At 31.6% G+C, this 21,960-nt stretch overlaps 2 protein-coding genes across 2 annotated transcripts; both read right to left on the bottom strand.

Annotated features, from left to right (window-relative positions):
• Positions 1–7,481: 7,481 nt before the first annotated feature.
• LOC145098308 (uncharacterized) lies at positions 7,482–8,614 on the bottom strand. The gene is made up of 2 exons (XM_079035945.1): positions 8,011–8,614; positions 7,482–7,945 (listed from the first exon to the last, which is right to left on the bottom strand). The coding sequence occupies exons 1-2, from the start codon at positions 8,612–8,614 to the stop codon at positions 7,482–7,484; spliced, it is 1,068 nt and encodes a 355-aa protein (XP_078892071.1).
• A 6,652-nt stretch (positions 8,615–15,266) lies between these two features.
• Positions 15,267–18,573, bottom strand: LOC145101451 (glycolate oxidase 1-like). Its single transcript, XM_079038654.1, has 11 exons — positions 18,397–18,573; positions 17,545–17,703; positions 17,341–17,465; positions 17,041–17,087; positions 16,789–16,866; positions 16,547–16,671; positions 16,390–16,456; positions 16,157–16,289; positions 15,937–16,037; positions 15,702–15,806; positions 15,267–15,590 (listed from the first exon to the last, which is right to left on the bottom strand). Exons 2-11 carry the CDS (start codon positions 17,679–17,681, stop codon positions 15,405–15,407), a joined length of 1,104 nt encoding a protein of 367 aa, XP_078894780.1. The 5' UTR covers positions 17,682–17,703; positions 18,397–18,573; the 3' UTR covers positions 15,267–15,404.
• Between the last annotated feature and the right edge of the window lie 3,387 nt (positions 18,574–21,960).

Below are 21,960 nucleotides of genomic sequence, written 5' to 3'. Positions count from 1 at the left end.
CAGATGCGGTGACTCAGCAGCCTGGTGACTCAGCAGGACACGTGGCGCATGCTAGGCGAGGGTGACGTGGCAAAGTGTGACTATGCGAAATTTCTTGGTTTTCGCGCCAAAACTTCTAAAATCCATAACTTTCGCATACAAGCTCCGTTTTTGACGTTCTTTATATGCACGCGTAGCTAAAATTACGATCTACAACTTCTGTTTAGACTTCGTCGGCTAATTTGGACTTTAAATTTTATATTATTATTTTTAACAGACCGGGACAGGAAATCCGTTAAAAATTCATAACTTCTTCATCCGACGTCCGTTTTCGTCAGACTTTTTACCGTTGTGCTCCTAATGACGAGACCTTCAATTCTCGTTTAGTTTGTGTCGGTTAAAAATTGCTCGATCTAAAATTCGAGTTTTTAGCTGTCTACTGCTACGCTGAAACTTCGAAAAATCATAACTTCCTCATACGAAGTCAGATTTGGGTGTTCTTTTTATCGAACTTCTCGGTTTAACGAATACTACGACTTTCGTTTAGATTAATAAGGCTAAAAAGTAGTTTATCAAAAACTCACTTTTTACGACATTCAGCACCGTGCCGGTTTTGTCGCGAAACTTCGACAGGTCATAACTTCTTCGTTATAACTTGGATTTTGGTATTCTTTATATCCCCGAAATCCTTGTTTCGACCACTACAACTTTATGTAAAGATATCGGGCTTATCTCACACTTTAATTTTGACGCTTATTTTTTTATTCTTAATTAATTAAGCCCTAATAATTAAGCATAAAACACATAATATTCACATAATTCCTTTTCATTTCTTCAAAATGAGTTACAAAGGTTAAACTAGACTATTAACTCAATATAAATGCCTAGGCTAGAAACACGAGTGTTACATTCTCCACCATCGGTTTAACGACACATCACCACCTAAAATCAAAACCTACAAACGTCTTTGACAAAAATCAAATCGATTGAAGATTCTAATTAACAAAGAAATCAAAGTGATTGAAAGCAAAATCAAAAGGAAGAATGACTTAGGAGGATAACTATCTCTTATGTTTGTTCATATGTTGACAACTTCTTGTTTTTTGTACACATAAAGTCAACTAACTTGTTTTATGTGTTCAATTTACACCAATATTACCGGCTAATGCCTGTTTCAGATGATGTGGCTAAATCAAGGCTTGGTTGGCATATACAACATAATACGTGGCATCTACGTGACATAGTACACATTAGTTCATTATATAAAGGGTGTTATATGGATCGTTTGTATGTTAAGGCCCTAGATCGACATTGGCTTCTTCTTCTTCATTTGTCTCTTCTAAACACAATGTCGAATTGCAAACTGACCATCCATGTAAGTGCGAGATGACATCTCGCGTGAGGATTTCAAAACACTCGACAATCCTGGAAAAAAAATCGAGTTTGTCAAAACTCATTGGTAAATTAGTTTTTTATTATTATCTGTAATTGAATCTTCTTCTTCATATTCTCTTCAGTTTAACCTTTTTATACTTTTATTGAAAAGTGCAAGAACTCCAAAATGTAATTTCTGGGAATGCATGGAAGAGGATGACTATGCAGTAGAGAAGAACGGTGATTTGGGACAAATCTACAACCTATCATTGAAGCTTGGAAATTTGGAAAACAAAATTAGTATATGCATGAAGAAGTTGGAAGAAAAGAAGAACTCTGATTTGTTCTTCAGACAAGAACTGGATAAAGTGAAGTGAAAGTTGTTTACTCATAAATTTGCATTATTTGTGTTATTTTTTTGTATGTTAAAGATGTAGTTTTGAAAGTTTGATGTGCTCTTTATATCCTATTTGATGTATTTTGAATAAATCATGTAGTTCATGAAGTTTTGTATGCAATGAAAGTTGGATGTATTATGACTAAAGCATGTGTTTTAGTTAATGTAACATAATTTTGATGTATCATGACTAAAGTTTGATATATAATGAACTTGTGCAAAAGATGTTAAAGACAAGGAACACAAACGGTATTATGAACATCACAAAATCCATTACAAAACATGTACTTAAATAAAGATGGTAAACATCACAAAAGCCATTACAAAACACGTACTAAAGTACTTTACAATACAAAAGATTCCCTAACATGTATCATAAAACATGAATTCCAAAATATGGGGACCCAAAAGATGTGTCAAGTTTGTCCTATTGTGCCAAAAGCTATTACAAGACCCAAAATTCCAAAACATGCATACCAAAAGTTATGCCAAAATATAAACAAGACATTAAAATCAAACCTCCAATGGGTGTTCATTACTGCTTCCCTCTTTCCTCCCTATGTTCTTCCTTAGCATAATCTTTGTAATTCTTTCTGAAGTTTTTCTTGTCCTCTTCCTAACTTGAATTTCTGCATTGTCTTGAATTTCCTGTTGCACATCATCTTGAATTTCATGTTCCACACCATCTTCAACCTAGTCTTGAATGTTAAATTGAATTTCCTGTTCCACTTCATCTTGAACCTCTTCTTGAATGTCCTGTTCCACTTCATCTTGAACTAAAGGAACTTTAATGTTAGCTTCCACATCAGCTTCAGGAACTTCAATGTTAGCTTCCACTTCAGGTACTTCAATGGCAACTTCCACATCACTTGCAGCTTCAACTTCACTTTCACTTTCAAAGTCACTATCACTTTCACTTTTAAACACAACTACACGTTCCACTTCCAATTCAGCTTCAATGTCCACTTGAACATCAACTTTACCTATAAGAGGGCAAAAGTTCAGAAATGGTACATAAGTGTAAAATATCAGATAAGTTAACACAATACCTTGTTTCTTAGGGTTTTTTTTTTTTTTTTTTTTTTTTTTTTGTAAACCTGAAGTAGATGGTACATCATTTGGTCTTTGAGGACATGTTGATTTGTTATGTCCTCTTTCCCTACAAATGATACATCTCAAGACCATTCCCCTTTTAGAGACCATATGCCTTGTTCCCTTAGCTTCCCTCTCAACCTGATCCCCTTTTCTTTTCATTATTGGTCTTCCAGGTAGCCTCCTTTTTTTTAGGGGGCAATGGTTTGGTGTAGTCCACTTCAAGCCACATAGAACTACAGTTCAGTGACCTAATGTTATACCTATATAACTTGCATACATTGATGTAGTAAACCATTCTGACACGTAGTCCTTAGGATCCCTATTGAGGCTTAAAATGGCAGCATCTACATGCATACAAGGATACCATGTTAACTGCCAAGCCATGCATCCACATTGTCTGGTATTAAGGTCTACAACATATCCATCAGACCTTAGCCTCACATCAAATTACATATAACCAGAAGCTACCACTTGCCAAAACCTGTCCATAATTACATATAATTTAGAAAATATTAAAAATGTCAAACATATAAGCAACAACAAATTACCTTTGTTGTTCCTTAAGCTTTTTTAACTTCAACTTATGGAAGGACATATATTTACATCCCAAGATTGACCCTTGCTCTTGCAGATACACACCCTTGCCATCACATAAATCTGGATTTCTTCGAACATGGTAATGAGTGGTTTCTTCCTAGAAGCTTCAATCAATGAGTTAAAAATTTTAGAAACACCATTTTCATATGCATCACAACTCCTATCACCGTGAAAAAAATGCTTTACACCAGGTTTTAGGGTCCCTTTCCATCAAATGTTCATAAGTCATTGGTTCTAGCTTCTTGATTTCATTCATATGGTACTCAAAATTTTGTTGAATTGTAGATCCATCATCTCTCCAAAACAACTTCCTAAATATTTGACCCTTAAATCTTCTGGAAATTAGCATAGATGTGCCTAGCACATGGCCTATGCTCTGCAACTAGAACACTTTTCTTCACAACTTTAATTAATTCGTATAATCAATACATACAAAGCATAAGCCTAAACATATCAAGTATGAAAAATATCAATAAGGGAAGTTTGAACATTATTTTGTGTTGGTTTGATATTATGGTTAGTCCATGCCCAACTCTCATTCCAATGTCATCAATCAGAAGATCAAGAAACCACACAACTTCATCATCTTCATCATCATCATTTACTTCTTCTTCGTTACTATTAGGAATGGGTTTACCACACAACTTGTTCAAAGACAGGGACACAACCTCATCATCTTCATCATCATCATCATTTACTTCTTCTTCATTACTATTAGGAATGGGTTTACCACACAACTTGTTCAAAAATTCATCATCAATTGTTTTGTCAAAAGTATGCACCTCTTTATTAGGTTTATGATCACATTCCATTATATCTGAAATATATGAGTCCTTATCATCATCTTCTACCAACTCAAACACCTCATCACCTGTTAACACCTCCTTATCGGCCCAGTCAAGAATAGGTTCATTTTGATGGTCAATGTAAACATTCATGCTTAGCTCGTTCTTAGTCATGTAATCATCTTCAATAACTCAAAATATTTAGCATCATTGTCGATTCTTCTAATACCTTTTGCCAATGTTTCATTTCTACTATAATAGTACAAAATTTCACACCTTCTTCTAGTCTGCTTTGTAACCCACAACACAAATTCTCTATAGTTCATGCCACCAAAATCCACATCACGAACTGACATTCTTATAAGGTCTAAGTACACTAATGGGTTTGGTGCAAACCTTCCATTGTAGTGAAAATCTACTGTAAGATACGTACCGTTAGATGATTCTGACATGTTACAGTCGACGATTTCAAGTCCCAACTTCAATTCCAAACAATGAGCTTCTACTGCTTCGATCGATTGCTTTATGAGAAAACTTAATTAATCGGGGACGATTTGGGAGTAAATATGAGGAACCCTAATTAAATGAAGTCGATTTCGAACAAAAGGGTGTAATGAACATGTAATATGCCACATAATTTCTTTTAAGTGAGTTAATTTGAGTCAGCCGGTTAAAACATACGTTAGCCAATAATATTGGTGTAAATTGAACACATAAAACAAGTTAGTTGGCTTTATGTGTATAATAAAGAAGAAGTTGTCAAACATGTGAACAAACATAAGAAGTGGCTACTTTCATAAGTCATTTTCCCAAATCAAAACCACCATCCAATACACACCATTACAAAAATATGTAGCAGAAAAATGAAATTACTCATTACGATCGAGATACCATTAATAGAGAAATCAAATCGATCAAAAATTTCATGAAAATAAATTATTAGCTGAGAAATCATTAAGTTGAAAATATGTTTTTTTAATGATTTTTAGTCATTAGTAAGAGTTTATGTATTTTCTCCTTCCATAAAAAGAATAGAGATGATTGGAAATTCAGAACGAACTGGATATTGTAATTTACTCACATTATTAAATTGTTATATCATAAATATTATTTAAAACTAGTAGTTTAAATTAAATGTCATATTGTTTTTAAATACAATGTAATATTGTCTATTTTATCTGTACTTAATTATATTAAAATGTATTCTATAATTTGAGTTGTTATTTGAAATTGTAATGATCATTTTTTGGTGTATGATAAAAGTTGCTTTCTGTTTTGATTTTTTGGTCATATAGGTTTTTCATATTATTTAACACTTTCACAATTTCGTCTTGATTTTATCACATGATAAACGAAAAAACCAATTTGAATTAATATTTAACAAATTTAAATAGTAACATTTGGCAATCCACAAATCGTAACTATAGTACTAGTTTATTCGTCTCAAATATTGTTTAGAAGTAAATATTAGGCACAACCCGTGCTATTCCAAGTTCCAACCACCCTAACAACACAAAAATATATGTTGCCTAGCGGGTTATACATATTGGTTATTTTAAATTTACAAGTATTTATATATAGGTAAAATTTCATTTGAAACAATGAATTTTTTGTGAGACACGAAGACATAATCTTAACTTTATTTTGAGATAAAAAACTAAAAAAAAAAAAAAATTCTAAAATCCAAAGTAAATTGAAAATTTCAAAATTTTTTATATAAATATTATTTTTGTTATTTATTTTATCTAAAAAAAATCATTGTTTTTAAATGTACATATACGAATATTCTAATAGAATTGTACGTATAATATTCTATTCGTATATTTTAAAAGATTATAATATTGTGTTGGAATACTTATATGCATAATATTTTATTAGAATACTCTATGGTATTCTAAAAAAAATAATACAATATTTTAGTATAATATTAAAATATTCTATAAATTCTAAAAAATATACACGTAATGGAAAAAAAAATGGTAATTTATCTTTTGGATAAATAATAATGAAAATAATATTAATTTTGTTTCTGGAATTTCTATTTATTTTGAATTTTATAATATTTTTTGTTGATATGAAAAATAATTGGTTAAGAATAGGTCTCCATGTCTCACATAATTTTATTGTCTCATTAGTTTATAACCTGTGAGAACCACAATTATAAAATTAATTAAACTTTTATAATAAAATTTATAATTATTAATCAGTTATTTTAAATAAGTCATTTTAAATAAATTATTAATTAAGAGATATATCAAAATTTTAAAGTTATTATAACTTCAAATTTAAAATATAATTAGAAAATATAAATTTGAATTTTGAAATGAGTTGTCTAATATATTTATATGACACATGACATAATATTAATAAGAAGTTGTATTAGAATGACACTTATAAATAAAAGATTAAAACTATTCATTTATTAGAATATGGATTTGATCATTTAAACCTAACTTTTTATATATACATTTGTTGTTTTATTCGTGTTCATTAAGATTTTTTTATAAATTGTTTTATTTGGAAATTCATTTTCTTTTTTTATAATATTACCTTTTTACATATTTTTACAACATATTTTTATGAAATATCTATAAAATTAGTTTTCTTTAGAATTTTTTTTACAAAGATCTTTATGCTTTTGCTTTTATGCATGTTTCTTAAAGATTTCTTCATTTTACAAATTAGTGTTTTTCAGAAATCCGTTTTTATTTATGTAAGGTTGTACAAACATATAAAACATCATTTCATTGTATATTATATTTTGCCTATTATATGTACATATTTTCTGGTGCATTGCATCATGTTCAACACCTTTTTATTTTTATTTTTTATTTGTGGTGTAAAAAACGACTACATGTCCATGTACAGATCATTGTTTTCTTCAACCAAAATACTCTAATATTCTAGATGTTTTCAGTACTATATTTTATCAACTTTCACTTAGGCGCTGTTTGTTTTTTCAAAGTGAAACTGTCTGAAGTCTGCGGACCACCTCTGCCGCCCTCTGCAGCAGAAGAGGTGGACCAAAGTGCTGCAGACTGTAATGAGAAGCATGTTTGTTTTTTTAACGGCTGCAGACTGCTGCAGATATTAAAAAAATTAAAATAAAATAATTTAATAAACCGATAATAGTTTTTTAATACCAAAAATTTAATAATTGTAATCTTAAAACATTGAAGTAAAATTCAAACAACCAAATTAGTCTTACAATAACATTTTTAAATAAAATTCATACAACCAAACTTTAATAATTTTCATTCCATATTTTGCATCAATTGTTCGATAATTTCATCTCTTAACTGAGTCATATATTCACGATCCGCTGCAGTACCATGTGTTGGAATCTCATCTTCATCATTATCAACGACTGCATTGTTATTCCGAACCAAGGCATTTGGTTCGTCATATCGTGCAAAAAACTCATCACGTAGTCCCTCTCTTCTTATAAAATTATGAAGCGCAAAGCATGCTAGGGTAATGTTTCGTTGTGTAACCAATAAGAATGGTGTCATCCTCTTCAATATAGGGAATCGTGCTTTCAAGACACCAAAAGCACGCTCAATGACATTCCGAAGTTTTGCGTGTGCATGGGTAAATTTTTCTTTATTCGTTAATGCACGTCTTCGACGGAAATCTCCAAGCCAATACCTCACATTACGGTACGGTGCCATAAAACCTCGAATGTTTGCATAAGCGGCATCACAAAGATAATATTTATCTGTAAAAAAAAGTCATTTATTTTTTCAAGCTAAGATAAAACTATTTCAATAACCATAAATTTACCTGGTGGTGGAAGTGGGAATGGTGCATGTGGATTTGCTAATGCTTCTGATAAAATTCTAGAATCGTGTGCTATCCCTTCCCAACCGGCCACAACAAACGTAAACATCATGTTGAAGTCACATATTGCCAATACGTTTTGGTAACAATCGCCTTTTCCCCTACTTCTATATAAATCCTGTTTGTTTGCAGGGACAACATCATGTATCAAGGTGCCATCAAGTGCACCAACTGCTCCCTTGAACACCCGTCGTAGCCTCCTATTATGTCCTGGAATGTTTGGATTCGGATTAAAAGAAGTTGGCACTATAATGTCATGTGCGAAAAGCAACATTTTGTCCAACACTTCATGAAAAAACTTATGAACTGTTTGCTTTGAGTGTTGAAATCTCCGCTTGATAATCACATAACGTTGGTTATGACCGATCATCATAAAAAACATAGTCATCTTCTCCTCAACCGACACATGTTTGCTATCATTTAACGCATAGTTTACTCTAAAATGAGCACATAGTCGGACAAATGATTTACGGGACATGCGTATCACTTCAACACATTGTAGACGATTACGGTGAAGTAACTCTAACGTAAATTCATGTCCCGTCATTTCCGAATAGTTGTCCCGCACTCGTTTTACACCCCTTTTCCAAAAGTAGCGGACGTACACGTACATTAGAATTATGAGTAGTATCTTTTTGTCGTGATCCATTAGGAACCTAGTAATCAACACAAGTACCAATAACCACATACTACAAATAAAAAAATATAAAACTCAAGTACCAAATAACATTCAAATACCAAATAACCACATACTACAAATAAAAAAATATAAAACTCAAGTACCAAATAACATTCAAGTACCAAATAACCACATACTACAAATAACATCCAAGTACCAAATAACCAAAAAACATAACCACATAGTTCTAACACATACAATTAAAATCTAAACAATTCAAATATGTAAACTTAATGGACAATCTTTCCATCCTTCAATACTCCTAAACTTGTAGCTGTCATCTCGATCCACCCTCTTAATATTTGTGGATCATTAGGCAAATTTACCCACATCTCTCTCATATTCATGGTCCCTCCAAAAATATGATAAGCAACAAATCGTAGAGGGTCAACCGTGCCTAACTCGAGTAACTCTAGCTTCTCTAAACATTGGGGAATTGTTGGCCCTTGAGTCAAATGTCGTAGAGCTTTCTACATCTCCAATGCTAAATCATCAGCAGTAATAGAAGCTTTAGGGGAGGCACTAGAAGGTTGCTCAGGTGAGGCACTAGCTAATAAAAAAAACCATATGGAATACATACTTTAGCACACATGACCTAATACCAACAACTTTCAGCATAATTACAACTTGTAATGATGAACATAATCAATTTCAACAAAGATTATTCATATTTCAGCAACAATTATGACACTTCAGCAACATTTTATGACATTTGAACAATATTTCATGACGTTTCAGCAACAATTTGTGACATTTCAGCAACAATTTGTGACAATTCAACAACAATTTGTGACATTTCAGCAATAATTAGTGACAATTCAGCAATAATTCAACAATATTTCATTACAATTAAGCAACAACATATGACATTTTAAGCACAAATTGAAGAAATTGGGGCAAGAACAAAGATTCAAGAACAACTATTTGATATAAGGCATGAACTATTTGATAAGATTAGCACCAACAAGCAAAATCAAAGATTCAACAACAAAAATCAAACAATTAGTATGAAGCATGAACAATGAAGTAAAACACCAATGAAGCTGCACAACAAAAATCGTTCATTGATTATTTTAAATCTGGTTCAAGTTTGATTGTTTGAGATCCCATGTTGTGATAGAGATTCTATTGACAAGCTTGAAAGGTAATCGATTCAGGTTCAAGACACAAACTAGAAAGGTTCAAGACAATCGCTGCCTTCAGCAGCCAAAAACGAAAAAAAAAACAAGAAAACTAACCTGGAAGGACGACCGACGGAAGAGGAGAGGCCGGTGGGGGTTGTGCCGGTGGGTGGTGGTTGCGCCGGTGATAACTGGGCTGAGAAGACACGATGTCGAGTTGAGGTTGGAGAGCTCCTCACGATCGATTTGCTGGAAGAAAGGAGATGGCCGCTTTTTTTTTTTTTGGTTTAGTTTTGAAGAGGTTAGAAGCAATTTTCAAGTGTTGTCCCAAGCAAAGGACGGGAAGAGGTTTTTAATTTCGAAGGCTGCGAAAAAACAAACAGTTGCGGGAAAAAAAGTGTTGCGCGTGTGCTGCGCCGCGCAGCAAGAAGAGGTTTGAAGAGGTTTTTAATAAAAAACAAACAAAACCTTACTATTATGTTATTCAACCACAATCACTTCAATTGTTTCCTATATTCTATTTTGATTTACTTACATATTTAATTGTAATCTAAATAACTAATTTAGGAATATATATTTTATACTAAATGGTAAATTGAAAAATATTTTGCTGAACTCTAAGAGTGTGTTTAGTTGCAGAAAAATGGGCCGTTTTCCGGAAAAAATTTCCAAGAAAAATGAAAATTTTGAAAACGCGTTTAGTTCGTCTATTTTTCTAAAATTTTCACGGAAAATGAAAATTTTCCGTTTTCTAAAATTACAAAGAATGTGGAAATTTTTGGAAAACTGATAATCATTGTTTTCCACATTTTTCTAATTCCAATTTTTTTCTAAAATATAAACACACACCCACTCCACCCCATCCACCTCTACCTATCCCCACCTTAACACCCCCCTCCCCCCCCACACACACATACATACCCACACCTACACACACTCACCCGCACACACACACACACACACACACACCAACCCCCCTCCCCCCCACACACACATACATACCCACCTACACACACCCACCAACCCACAAACACACACATACATACCCACCCACACACACCCACCCACACATACATACTCACCCACACAAACACACTCACACACATACCCACCCACACCCCCACAAACATACACCCACACCCACACAAACCCACACCTACCCCCACCCTCACAGACACACACACCCACACATACAAACCTACACCTACCCCCACAAACACACACATATACACACACAAACACACACTCACACCCCCACCAACCCAACACCACCACGACAATCACCGACCTACCATCACCATCACCACCACCACTAACCCGTCACTAGCACCACCACCACCGATGTTGCCGCCGTCACCACCACTGACACAATTGCCGCCGCCACCACCATCGCCTCTCATCACCACCACCGCCGCCGACCCGCTACCGTCACCGCCCCTACCCACACCCTACCACCGCTACCGTTTTCTAAAAATGAAAACCGATAGAAAAATACACATTTAAACACGTTTTCTAATTTTCTAAAACTGAAAATGAAAAATAAATTAAGTTTAACTAAACGCGTTTTCTAAACTTTTCAATGAAAAATAAAAACGGAAAACGAAAATCGAAAAGTGAAAACAAAAAACGGAAAATGAAAATTGTTTTTCCGTAACTAAACGCAACCTAAACATTCCTATTATTTTCTATATTCCTTCCTCGTAGATTTATCTTATATAATTAATCATTTAAGTGTTATCTAAATACCTATTTTGTAAATATATAAAATTATAATAAATGATAAATTAAAAATTAGTATTTGTTAATCGTGTGGTAATATCTTTTGAATATATTACGACATTTTTTTTGTTTCTCCAAACCAACCTTGGATGCACTTTTTTGACCGTTAAACTTAACATTGTTGTAAATAATTTCTTTTGTTATTCTACATACATAAGGTTTCTGGTGCATCACAGAGATGTAACTCCTAGTTTTTATGAATTCAAAACTCCAATATAAATAAATATATGTATTATGAAGAAATGTCGAAGAAATCAAATAAAAATTGAGTCAAGAACCTCCAAATTAAACCCACGTTCTGAGAAAAATTCAAACATTCCAAGCTTTGTTACCACTTGTGTATTTACGGAAGAATTAAATGATAAATTACGAAGAAATGTAAAAGAAATCAACAAATAATGATCCAAATAAAATTATTTCTTGAATTGAATGTGTTTATTACACACAAAAACCAAAAGAAAAAGAGAAATATGCATTAAAGTTACTATATTTTGGTTTTATTGACAAAGTTACCCATAATTTATTTATTTATTTTTTGCAATTTAACCACCAGAACCGGCTATTATTTGCAATTTGGCTAAATTTTCAGGTTACTGCAAATCATCGCAAGTTTGATGGTTAAATTGTAAACAAAATATCAAGTGTAACTTTTTTTGTCAATAAGCCAAAATATGTATAATTTTTTTTTCAATGCATAATTAGGTCTGACAATGGAACGAGTTTTGATCTTGATCCAATCCAAACCCTTAACACTTATACGAGTTTGGAGCATAGTTTTTGATCCGTTTACCGGTTAACGACCCGTATCCGCTAACACTTTTATTAAAAGGCTCGGGTATGGATCATCACCGATCCGCTCCATTTATAATCCGCCCCATATAAATTTTAGAATTATAAATTTATATTTTATGTTGCCTAAATTTTACTTTAAATTCCAATCGAAAGTCCAAAGAGAAAAAGCCAAAGACTAAACTATTTATACATAAGATTCGGGGACTCAACTTCTAGACTTCCAGTCTTCTCCCAAGAATCATGATGTCATTTCATTTATATTTCATCATGTAAACACCAATTTCATTTATAAATCAATAAATTCATTTATCAACTGGAAGAAAGTTTGTAATTTTTATTCTCTATCAATGCAATCGAGGGTCAAAAACCAATTGAAAGTAATTACAATAATGATTTTAATTTCAATAGAAAGTCTTCGAGTATATAATGTGTTTTCTAAATCAACATTTGTTTCATTTAAGAAATGTGATTTTATGATTTAATTAAAATGTGTTTGATTATTCAAAAAACATACAGGTTACGGGGCGGGTTTGGATATCAGTTGATTCGGTGGATAAGGATATGAGTTTGATTATTGAAAACCTTGCGGGTTATGGAGCGGGTTTGGATCGGATTTTGGAAATTGTTAAAAGGGTTTGGATCAAGGTCGATTCGCTCCAAACCCGCCCCATTGTCAGGTCTATGCATAATAAGTTTAACAAGTCTTATCTATTTTAAGATTAAACTATAATCTACTTTTGTTGAAACAACCATTACCATTTGTTTGATTTTTAATATATATATATATATATATATATATATATATATATATATATATTAATTATACTTCTATTTACTAAAATATAAAAGTATTTTGTTATGAAATGTGTCATCAGTTTTTGATGATGGAACTAAATCAAAATTTGATACGAAATACATTCATATACAAAGTACTTTGTTGAAAAATCTTCATGTGGGTTAATATGTATCAAAAACACGGTTTTTTTAATTGCATAAATATATTTTTAAACAATTATGAAACCACTATTGACATTGGTAACCATTATGAAAATCCAAGAGAGAAAGAATACAGTATGCCGTTTGTTGTTTGGATTTTTAAAATCGTAGACATATTAGTATCAACGTGGTATATTGTAATATACATTCTATATAAATTAAGAATACTTATTGCTGAGATATTGCAAGAACAAAGTTTCTATGCCATGCGGACAAAACTGTTTTTCATCTTCTCTATCGATCCATGGATGAATTAATGCATTGTAATCGTTTTTATATTTTATTAAATAAGTATAATTAAAAAATTGTATTTATTTATTATAGTTGGAAATGGTGCCCAAGGTCATTAATTAGTTGGTAATATTTCTAAATAATAACAAGAATAAAGCTTTTAACTTTCGTTATCCCTCCCTCTTCCTCACTCCCCCCTTCTCTCTCTCTCTCTCTCTCTCTCTCTCTCTCTCTCCCTCCCTCCCTCCCTCTCTCTCTCTCTCTCTCTCTCTCTCTCTCTCTCTTTTATATACGAAATCCATAACCCCTCTCTAGGGTTATGGGATTTTCAAATAAACCCTAATAGGGTTTTCCTTGTTTTACTTTTGGAGTCTTGGGTCTGACTACATTAGAAGAGTTCTATCTTGGGCTTTCTATCCATTGGAAGGTTGTTTGTTAACCACATGATCTGAGGACCAAGATGTAAGTATTTTTATACTTCTTTTGTTAGTTTTTAAGTTCATTGCTATAACTAGTAAAACCTAGATTCTATGATGCATGTCCACTTATGTGAATCTTTTGATTATTCATACTCCTTTAAACTATGTACTTGATGCAATAAATCCTCAACAATGATTATATATTAAAAATCAAACAAATTGTAATGGTTGTTTCAACAAAAATAGATTATAATGAATGTAGAGGGTGTTTCAACAAAAAAAATAAAAAAAATAAAAAAGATTTCAATAAGTTGCGATTTCTAACTTTTCAAAATTCTTTATAATTTTTTGGGTTGTAAAAGTCAAATACCTCTTAAAACATGTATAAGTTAAGACAAACATTTAAAAAAAAAAATTATTTTCTCACCACTATAAGTTAATAAGTCATTTTGTCTAAAGGTCATTTTGAGGTTCAAAATGAAATCCTAAACACCCTTTTAATCTTAAAATATATAAGACTTGATGTTAAAAATTATTATGCATTGAAAAAAATAAAAAATACCTATATTTTAGTTTATTGACAAAAAAAAATCACTTTGGATATTTTGTTTACAATTTAATGATTAAAACTTACTTTTGTTTGTGGTAACCTGAAAATTAAGCCAAATTGCAAGTGATAACCATTTTTATTGGTTAAATTGCAAAAAAAAAAAAAAAAAAAAGAGAGAGAGAGAGAGAGAGAGAGAGAGAGAGAGAGAGAGAGAGAGAGAGAGAGAGAGAGAGAGAGAGAGAGAGAGAGACGATTACATTATATAAATAAAGGGTTATACTCATTTTCCCCATATTTATAGTAACGGTCCCTACACTTTATCCTTATTGATACTTTTAACACTAAACTTATTTTAATGCCACAGTTTACTACAAAGATTGATCAACATATTCTAACAGAATTATGCTTGTTCCAAGCTAAATATTCAAGACAATCTAACCCCATCTGTCGATCCACACAATCTTCTAAGACAGATTGTGAAAGCTTATATTTTGGGGACACAACCATTTAAGCCATCATCAAATCTAAACAGTAAGCTGGGACTAACAATTTCTCAAATAAACCATACCATTTCGGGCGTTTTTGTGATTATCCCTTTTTGTAACTTTTTTTCTTCATTTAGAGGACATATATTGAAGGAGCAACAAAGACACTAATTCAAATTTTTATTAGTTTATCATCCATACACGAACCAAAGACACTAATTTAAATTACAACAAACATAAACTACCTCTCAAACCATAACACTTCACGTATTTTTCAGCTACAGCTTAAAGCTTAGGAGCTATACGTGGTGGGTCCCATGGCGCCACAATATGGTTGCGTGTTATCTCTGCTAGTGAACGACACCCACTCAATGCCATCGTGAGCTCAAGTTCATCATGCAGCATTTGAAGAGTCTTCCTCACACCAGCCTCACCATCTACAGCCAATGAGAAAATGACAGGTCGTCCAATCTGAAAAACATCATAACAAACATGTTATATAGTTTAAACCAACACCGATTTGAATCCATATTTATTCAAGTGCAATAAGAAACATTATGAAAACCACAAAATTATACTTACAAATACACCGGATGCTCCAAGAGCCAATGCCTTGAAGACATCTGTCCCACGCCGAACTCCTCCATCAAGAAATACCGGAACTCTACGTTGAGTAGCTTCCACCACCTGTAGAATATAATATCACTATCTCAGTTCAATGCATGCCAAACACAGTACAACCTGTTCAATACTGTCAGTTCAGTATTGTCCAGTGTGACAAAGGACAATAAAAGAATCAAGTGAAGTATAGATAGACCTCTTCTAAAGCCGTAATAGTTGCAGGGACATAATCAAGTTGCCTAGCTCCATGGTTTGACACAATAATTCCCGCTACTCCAGATTGCACTGCGATCCTTGCTAAAAGAAATTTTGGAAAATGGAAATGTTATAAAAAAAAAGATTATTAATAAAGGAGCATGATTAGTATATGTAATGGACTAGGAATAAAAAAAAATATATTAGTTCATATCATATACCATCTTCAGCAGTTAATACGCCCTTCACTAAAATAGGTAACGGGGTTATTGACTTGAGCCACTTCACATCCTTCCAACTAAGAGACCGGTCAACTTGACCAGCAACATATGAAGCTAATCCCGAGTCATCTGTCTGCAATTTGATCACAAAATCTTGATGTAATTATAAATTTATAATACGAAAAAGAAAAGTTAATAATTGTTGATTATGTATATAATAGTATCATATTCACCTTATCTAGCTTGCCAAGATTTAGCCCGTCAAAGTTCTTCAATGAAAGATTTTGTGGGAGAACAAATCTGTAAGAGGGCACATTCAAGAAACATGTTAACTCAGTTATTGAAGCTATAAAGAGGGGTAAATTAGTAATTTGAAGTCTATGGTTTGACCTGTTCTTGATATCAGATTCCCTTCGGCCGAGCCTTGGAGTATCAACAGTAAGGACAATAGCCTTGAAACCAGCTTTTTCGGCTCTTTTTACCAGTTGTGTAACAACACTCCTGTCTTTGTACACCTAGTGATAGGAGAAATGTTTTGGGAACAATTAATCATATATTGGGTACTTTTATATGAAATAATTAATCACACGTATTTTTTAAAAAAGTTTTTAAAGATAGAAGGGAGTACTCACGTAGAGTTGGAAAAATCGAACACCAGGACCAGTTGAAGCAACCTCCTCCACACTGGAAGTAGCCCATGAGGATAATGTCTAGAAAACCAATGTAAATAATTGAATTAGTTAGATATGTAGAGTCCTAGATTTTAGACGCAACAAAAAAAAGAGGGTAGACTCCAACATATATATTGAGACTGATGGGACTGTGTCAGACTGATGTGGGACACTGATAGAAAGAAAATATAACGAAGAAGTAAGGAACTAAACCATGATTGTTCCAGCAGCTGCTGATGCTCTTGCTGTTGCATACTCTCCTGTAAAAAATTAAACTCGATTAAATACATAAGGTGGTTTTGAGTGATACAAAATGACCATTTTACCCTTACATTCTAATAAACACATTCCACAAATATTCATCAATTTTAACGTGGGGGTGTTAGGAGGAAACAAAACAAGGGAAAATAGGTAATGGGTTAGTGTCTTAATACATTAAGCCAGGTTTTTTGGCTTAACCCATTAAGTCATTCTATCCAGATTAAGTCAAAAAGAAACAACCCTAGTCTTTACCATCAGGATGAGCCATTTTCTGCATAGCTGTAGGTGCAACCATGATAGGCATTGAAATCTTGAAGCCTAAAACTGTTGTGGTCATATCTATCTTGCTTACATCGATAAGTATACGTGGTCGAAACCTGTTTTTGTATAAAAGAAATCAAGATTAATGTTAAGAGGATAGAGAAATGAATGAAGTGAAGTGAAGAAACAACTTACAAGATTCTTGAAAAAGCATTTCGATTCTCCATAAGAGTCCATTGATCTTCTGCACCTGATGCATAATAATCATAGATCATCTTGGGTAACTTCTCCTTTGCAAGTGCTTCATATTCCATTACATTGGTAATCTCCATATTTCAAGAAGACAAAAACTTGCTGAAAAATGAAGTATAAGGTCAATTTGGAGCAATGTAACAATGTTTATTTCAGTTTATCATGCATATATTGCACTTTGATGTATGATTAGAAGCTGGAGAAATGAGATCGTTAATGAACATGGCAAACAAGCTACTCAGATTCGTTCATTTTTCATTGTTCGTTTGTACATATCAGACATGCATAAACACTAATGTAGATGCTTAATTTCTTGTTAATAACTTCAACATTGAAAATCCAAAAAGAAACTGAATCCTCTTGACAAAAACCCTTGAATTCCAAAACAAAGAATACATGAAAATCAAATCCATATTCGAATTCACAAGAACACTGACCAATTGACCCTTTGGTCTGGATACTCATTTAGGATCAAACACTGCACAGAAGTTGATAGAAACAGTAAATCAAGAAACTAACAATTCCGTTTCCATCACGGAACTTTGGTAACAAATCATACGATCACTTAAAATCAATCAATCTGAAGCAGCACAAGTATATATCACAATCAAGATCATGATAGAAAGCCACCAAATCATTCGATTGCTCAGAGTAATGATGGTATTTAGAAACTTCGAATGATTTAAGAGCGTATTCTTCAGAATCATCGGATAAAAAGCAAGCAAGAAAGCACCAAGATGAATATAAAAAAGCAATAGCAAGTCATAAACCCAGAAATGATGCATGAAATCAGACCTTGATCGGGTACTTCAGGGAAGATGGAAAGAGAGGAGTTGTATATATGGCAATAATTTTCGGTGGCGAAAGGCGGCGGTGAAGAAGAACACCGGGAAGTTACAGGGGAAGTAATACGAACAAAAATTGTTGTGTAAGAGCTCACGTGATCATCACTCATCAGTTTATTATTATCAAATGGGGCTTACAATACGAGCTACAATCAAAACATACAAAGCAGCCAACGTGGTTCTTGAGTTTCACAGTTGCAGGTACGAATATAAATGAATATAAAAAGAATGATGGTTTTGGTTCATTTAAATTTTGGAGTTATTTTTGGATTTTTCAAGTATACGTTAACTATGTTGTTTAATTTTGTTAGATTAAAATAAAAAAATTTCCAAAACTTTGAAATTGTTCATCGGATTTGGGAATTTTTATTCAAATTTCAGAGTTTTCTTTTTTCTTTTTTTTTTTTTTTGAGAAGATCCAAAGTTTCAATCTGAAATTCGGAATATTATTCTGAAACTCAGTTTAAAATATATTTTTTTGTTAACAAATGTTTTTTTCTTCTTCAAAACTTCGCTATTTTTTGGTTATTTTCTTTAAATGTGATTAGATCACTTAATTTTCCTTTATTAAATTATACGATTATAATTAAGTAAAAAAAAAACGTTTTCAATATACAACCATATACATTCTAGCATAAATATAGTTTTATTTATTTGCTAACTTGCGCTAGATTAATACAGACCCGGTCCAGACGGTGAGCAATACGGGCGGTCGTCTAGGGCCCATGTCTCTAAGGGACCCAAAATTACTAAAATGTATGATATATATATATATATATATATATATATATATATATATATATATATATATATATATATATATATATATATAGAAGAAATTAACCTAATTAAAAATGTTAAGAGAAGTTTTTTTCTTTAGTTGTTTTTGTAATGTTGTGACCATATTTATGTTTTTTAATATTAATAGTGAATTTTATAACGGTGTTTCTATTTTCGATTTAATTTTTATCATATTTATGTTTTTGGGGGCTCATCTTTTTTCTTTTCGCCCAGGGTCAACTATATCTATGAACTGGCTCTGGATTAATGGTAACAGTCATTTGGTTGATATTGCACCAAAATTGTAAATATAATAAGATACAGGGGCGGACACAAAATTTCATAGTAAGGATGTCACAAGAATGTCATAAGTTGCACGATAGTAGAAAAAATAAAATTTTCGAAATTTTACATTGCGTCCGGAAAAGTCAAGGGTTGCACGGGCAACCGTCGGCCCTATACTAAATCCGTCATTGATAACATAATTAAGAAAAACACATAGTGTTAGAATCATAATTTTGGTAAACATAATGACTTTATTACAATTCAAAAAATGGTTATCGGAAGAACATGTAGAATCAGTCATTTGGTTGATATTGCAACAAAATTGTAAATATAGTGACATAATTATAAAAAAAAATAAACTAGGTCTCAAATTTAAAATTTTAAGATAATATAATGATTTTTTTTTACAATTTGTCATTAAAAAAATATTTTAATTTTTATATCTACCATTTCAATCAAAAGAGAGGGAATCTAATGTGGGTGTATATCTATTTTAAAATGGATATGTCAAAAATACAAATGAAAATATCATCTCCTCATAGATAGACATTGGTTCTAAATATATGTTATGGAGATAGACAAGTTGATTGAAAATACATTCTTTTTATAACAATATACCATTTATGTAGAAATAAGGATATAAGGTTGCAATTCTTGGGCGGTGATAACCCAAGTTTTTCTAATCAACATAGTTGGCTCGGTTGCTATTTACCAACGTTTTGAAAAACATGTTTGTAAAGTCCGATTAATTTGAAAAATATCAACACAAGAAGAGGGTGTGGCAACGTCCACACTCTTGGAAAGGGGTGGAGCTATATGGTTGCAAGATTGGACCTTGGTCCACCCTAGACAAATTTGAGATGAAATATTATATATAAATTTTATATTTCTATTGAATAAAAAATGTTAAGACTGTAAATTGTATCCCGTTCAAAATTTAAATTCATAATGAATGGAATACTTTACCTACTTTCGATTAAAAAATTAAGACAACAATTTTTTGAATATATTAAATTGTATTTCAATCTCCATGATGAATTCCTCGTTCATCAGGTTAGTATATGCATATTTTTTTTATTATTATTATAGTTAATTAATCACTTCCAATTTAAACGAACAATTTACTTTAAAATTATATATTGTTACATGTTGTTACCATCTGAAGTATTTAACTACTTGTTCATATTTTATAAATTATTTGGTCTACCCTAAAATAAAATCCTGGCTACGCCACTGTCTTGGAAGACAAAGTTGTAAAAAAAACATGTAAAAAGGTAGAAAATAAAACTGTAAAAAAATGAAGACTTAGGATTGCGAAGAAAAAGATGTAAATAAGAAGTTAAAAAATGAAGTTGTAAAACGGAATTTTGAAAATTTATAACAACAAAGTAAAAAACTTGTAAAACGGAGCATGGAAAGACATGTAAAAACAAAGTTATAAAAATAAGGGGAAATCTTCATTAAAGTCTAAATATTTTAGGTCATATTATGGTATAATTCCAAAATAATTTTTGTTTACAGAAAAAGACAGGTTCCTGCCAAAACTTCGGAATAACTATTTTTGGTCAGTTTCACAAATTTAGATAGTATTATTTCTTTATTCGTTAATTGGTAAAAAATATTAAGACTTTTCTAAATATTACATTATTTTTTACCAATAACTAAAATATTGAGATTTTTCTTATGATCATCCTTAAACTAATCTATATTATTTAGTTATGTTTAACAGTAAACAAAATATTAAGACTTTTTTGAAGATTGCCCTTGAACTAATTTTAGTTATTGGCTAAAAATAACGCATTTTTAAAAAAGTCCTAATATTTTGACCAATTAACGAAAAAAGATGGGGTACTGGCTAAATTTGGGAAATAGATGAAAAATGATAATTTTGAAGTTTTAGCCGGTAATCTGTTTTTTTTAAACAAAAATTAATTTAGATTAAACCGGAAACTGTCCCAAAATATCTAGACTTTATTGGAGATTTCCCTAAAAACAATTTGTAAAAAAAAATGAAAAAACAAAGTAAAATAAAGTTGTGAAAATATGAAAAAATTTAAGGACCTAAAAAAATTAGGATGAATTTCATATATTTTTTTTGTTTTGTATCAAATTATCATATTTGTACAACTTTAAATCAAAATATTATATTTACCCTTATTAACTTTTAAAATATCCTATGTATTCAAATTTGTTTTTTTAAATATTTTTGAGAACTAATAATTAATTTTATATATTATAATCACTATAATTTAAAAAAATAAATAAATTTGTCAATTTACCCTAAAATAACATTTTTTATATAAATCGATAAACAAACCCTAAATAACAAAATCTTTTTCATATAAAACGGATAAAGAAATTATGGAAAATCTTCAGAAAAGTTTCAACAGTTCGGGTCGGTATACGAAATATTCACAAATTAATTTGTATACAAAAAAATCCTAAAAAT

The sequence above is a fragment of the Lactuca serriola genome, chromosome 4 (assembly GCF_051521515.1).
Source record: "Lactuca serriola cultivar US96UC23 chromosome 4, Lser_US96UC23_V15, whole genome shotgun sequence".
Lineage (NCBI taxonomy): Eukaryota > Viridiplantae > Streptophyta > Magnoliopsida > Asterales > Asteraceae > Lactuca > Lactuca serriola.
Note: the sequence above shows the minus strand (reverse complement) of the source record. Positions and strands in the feature narration are given on the sequence as shown.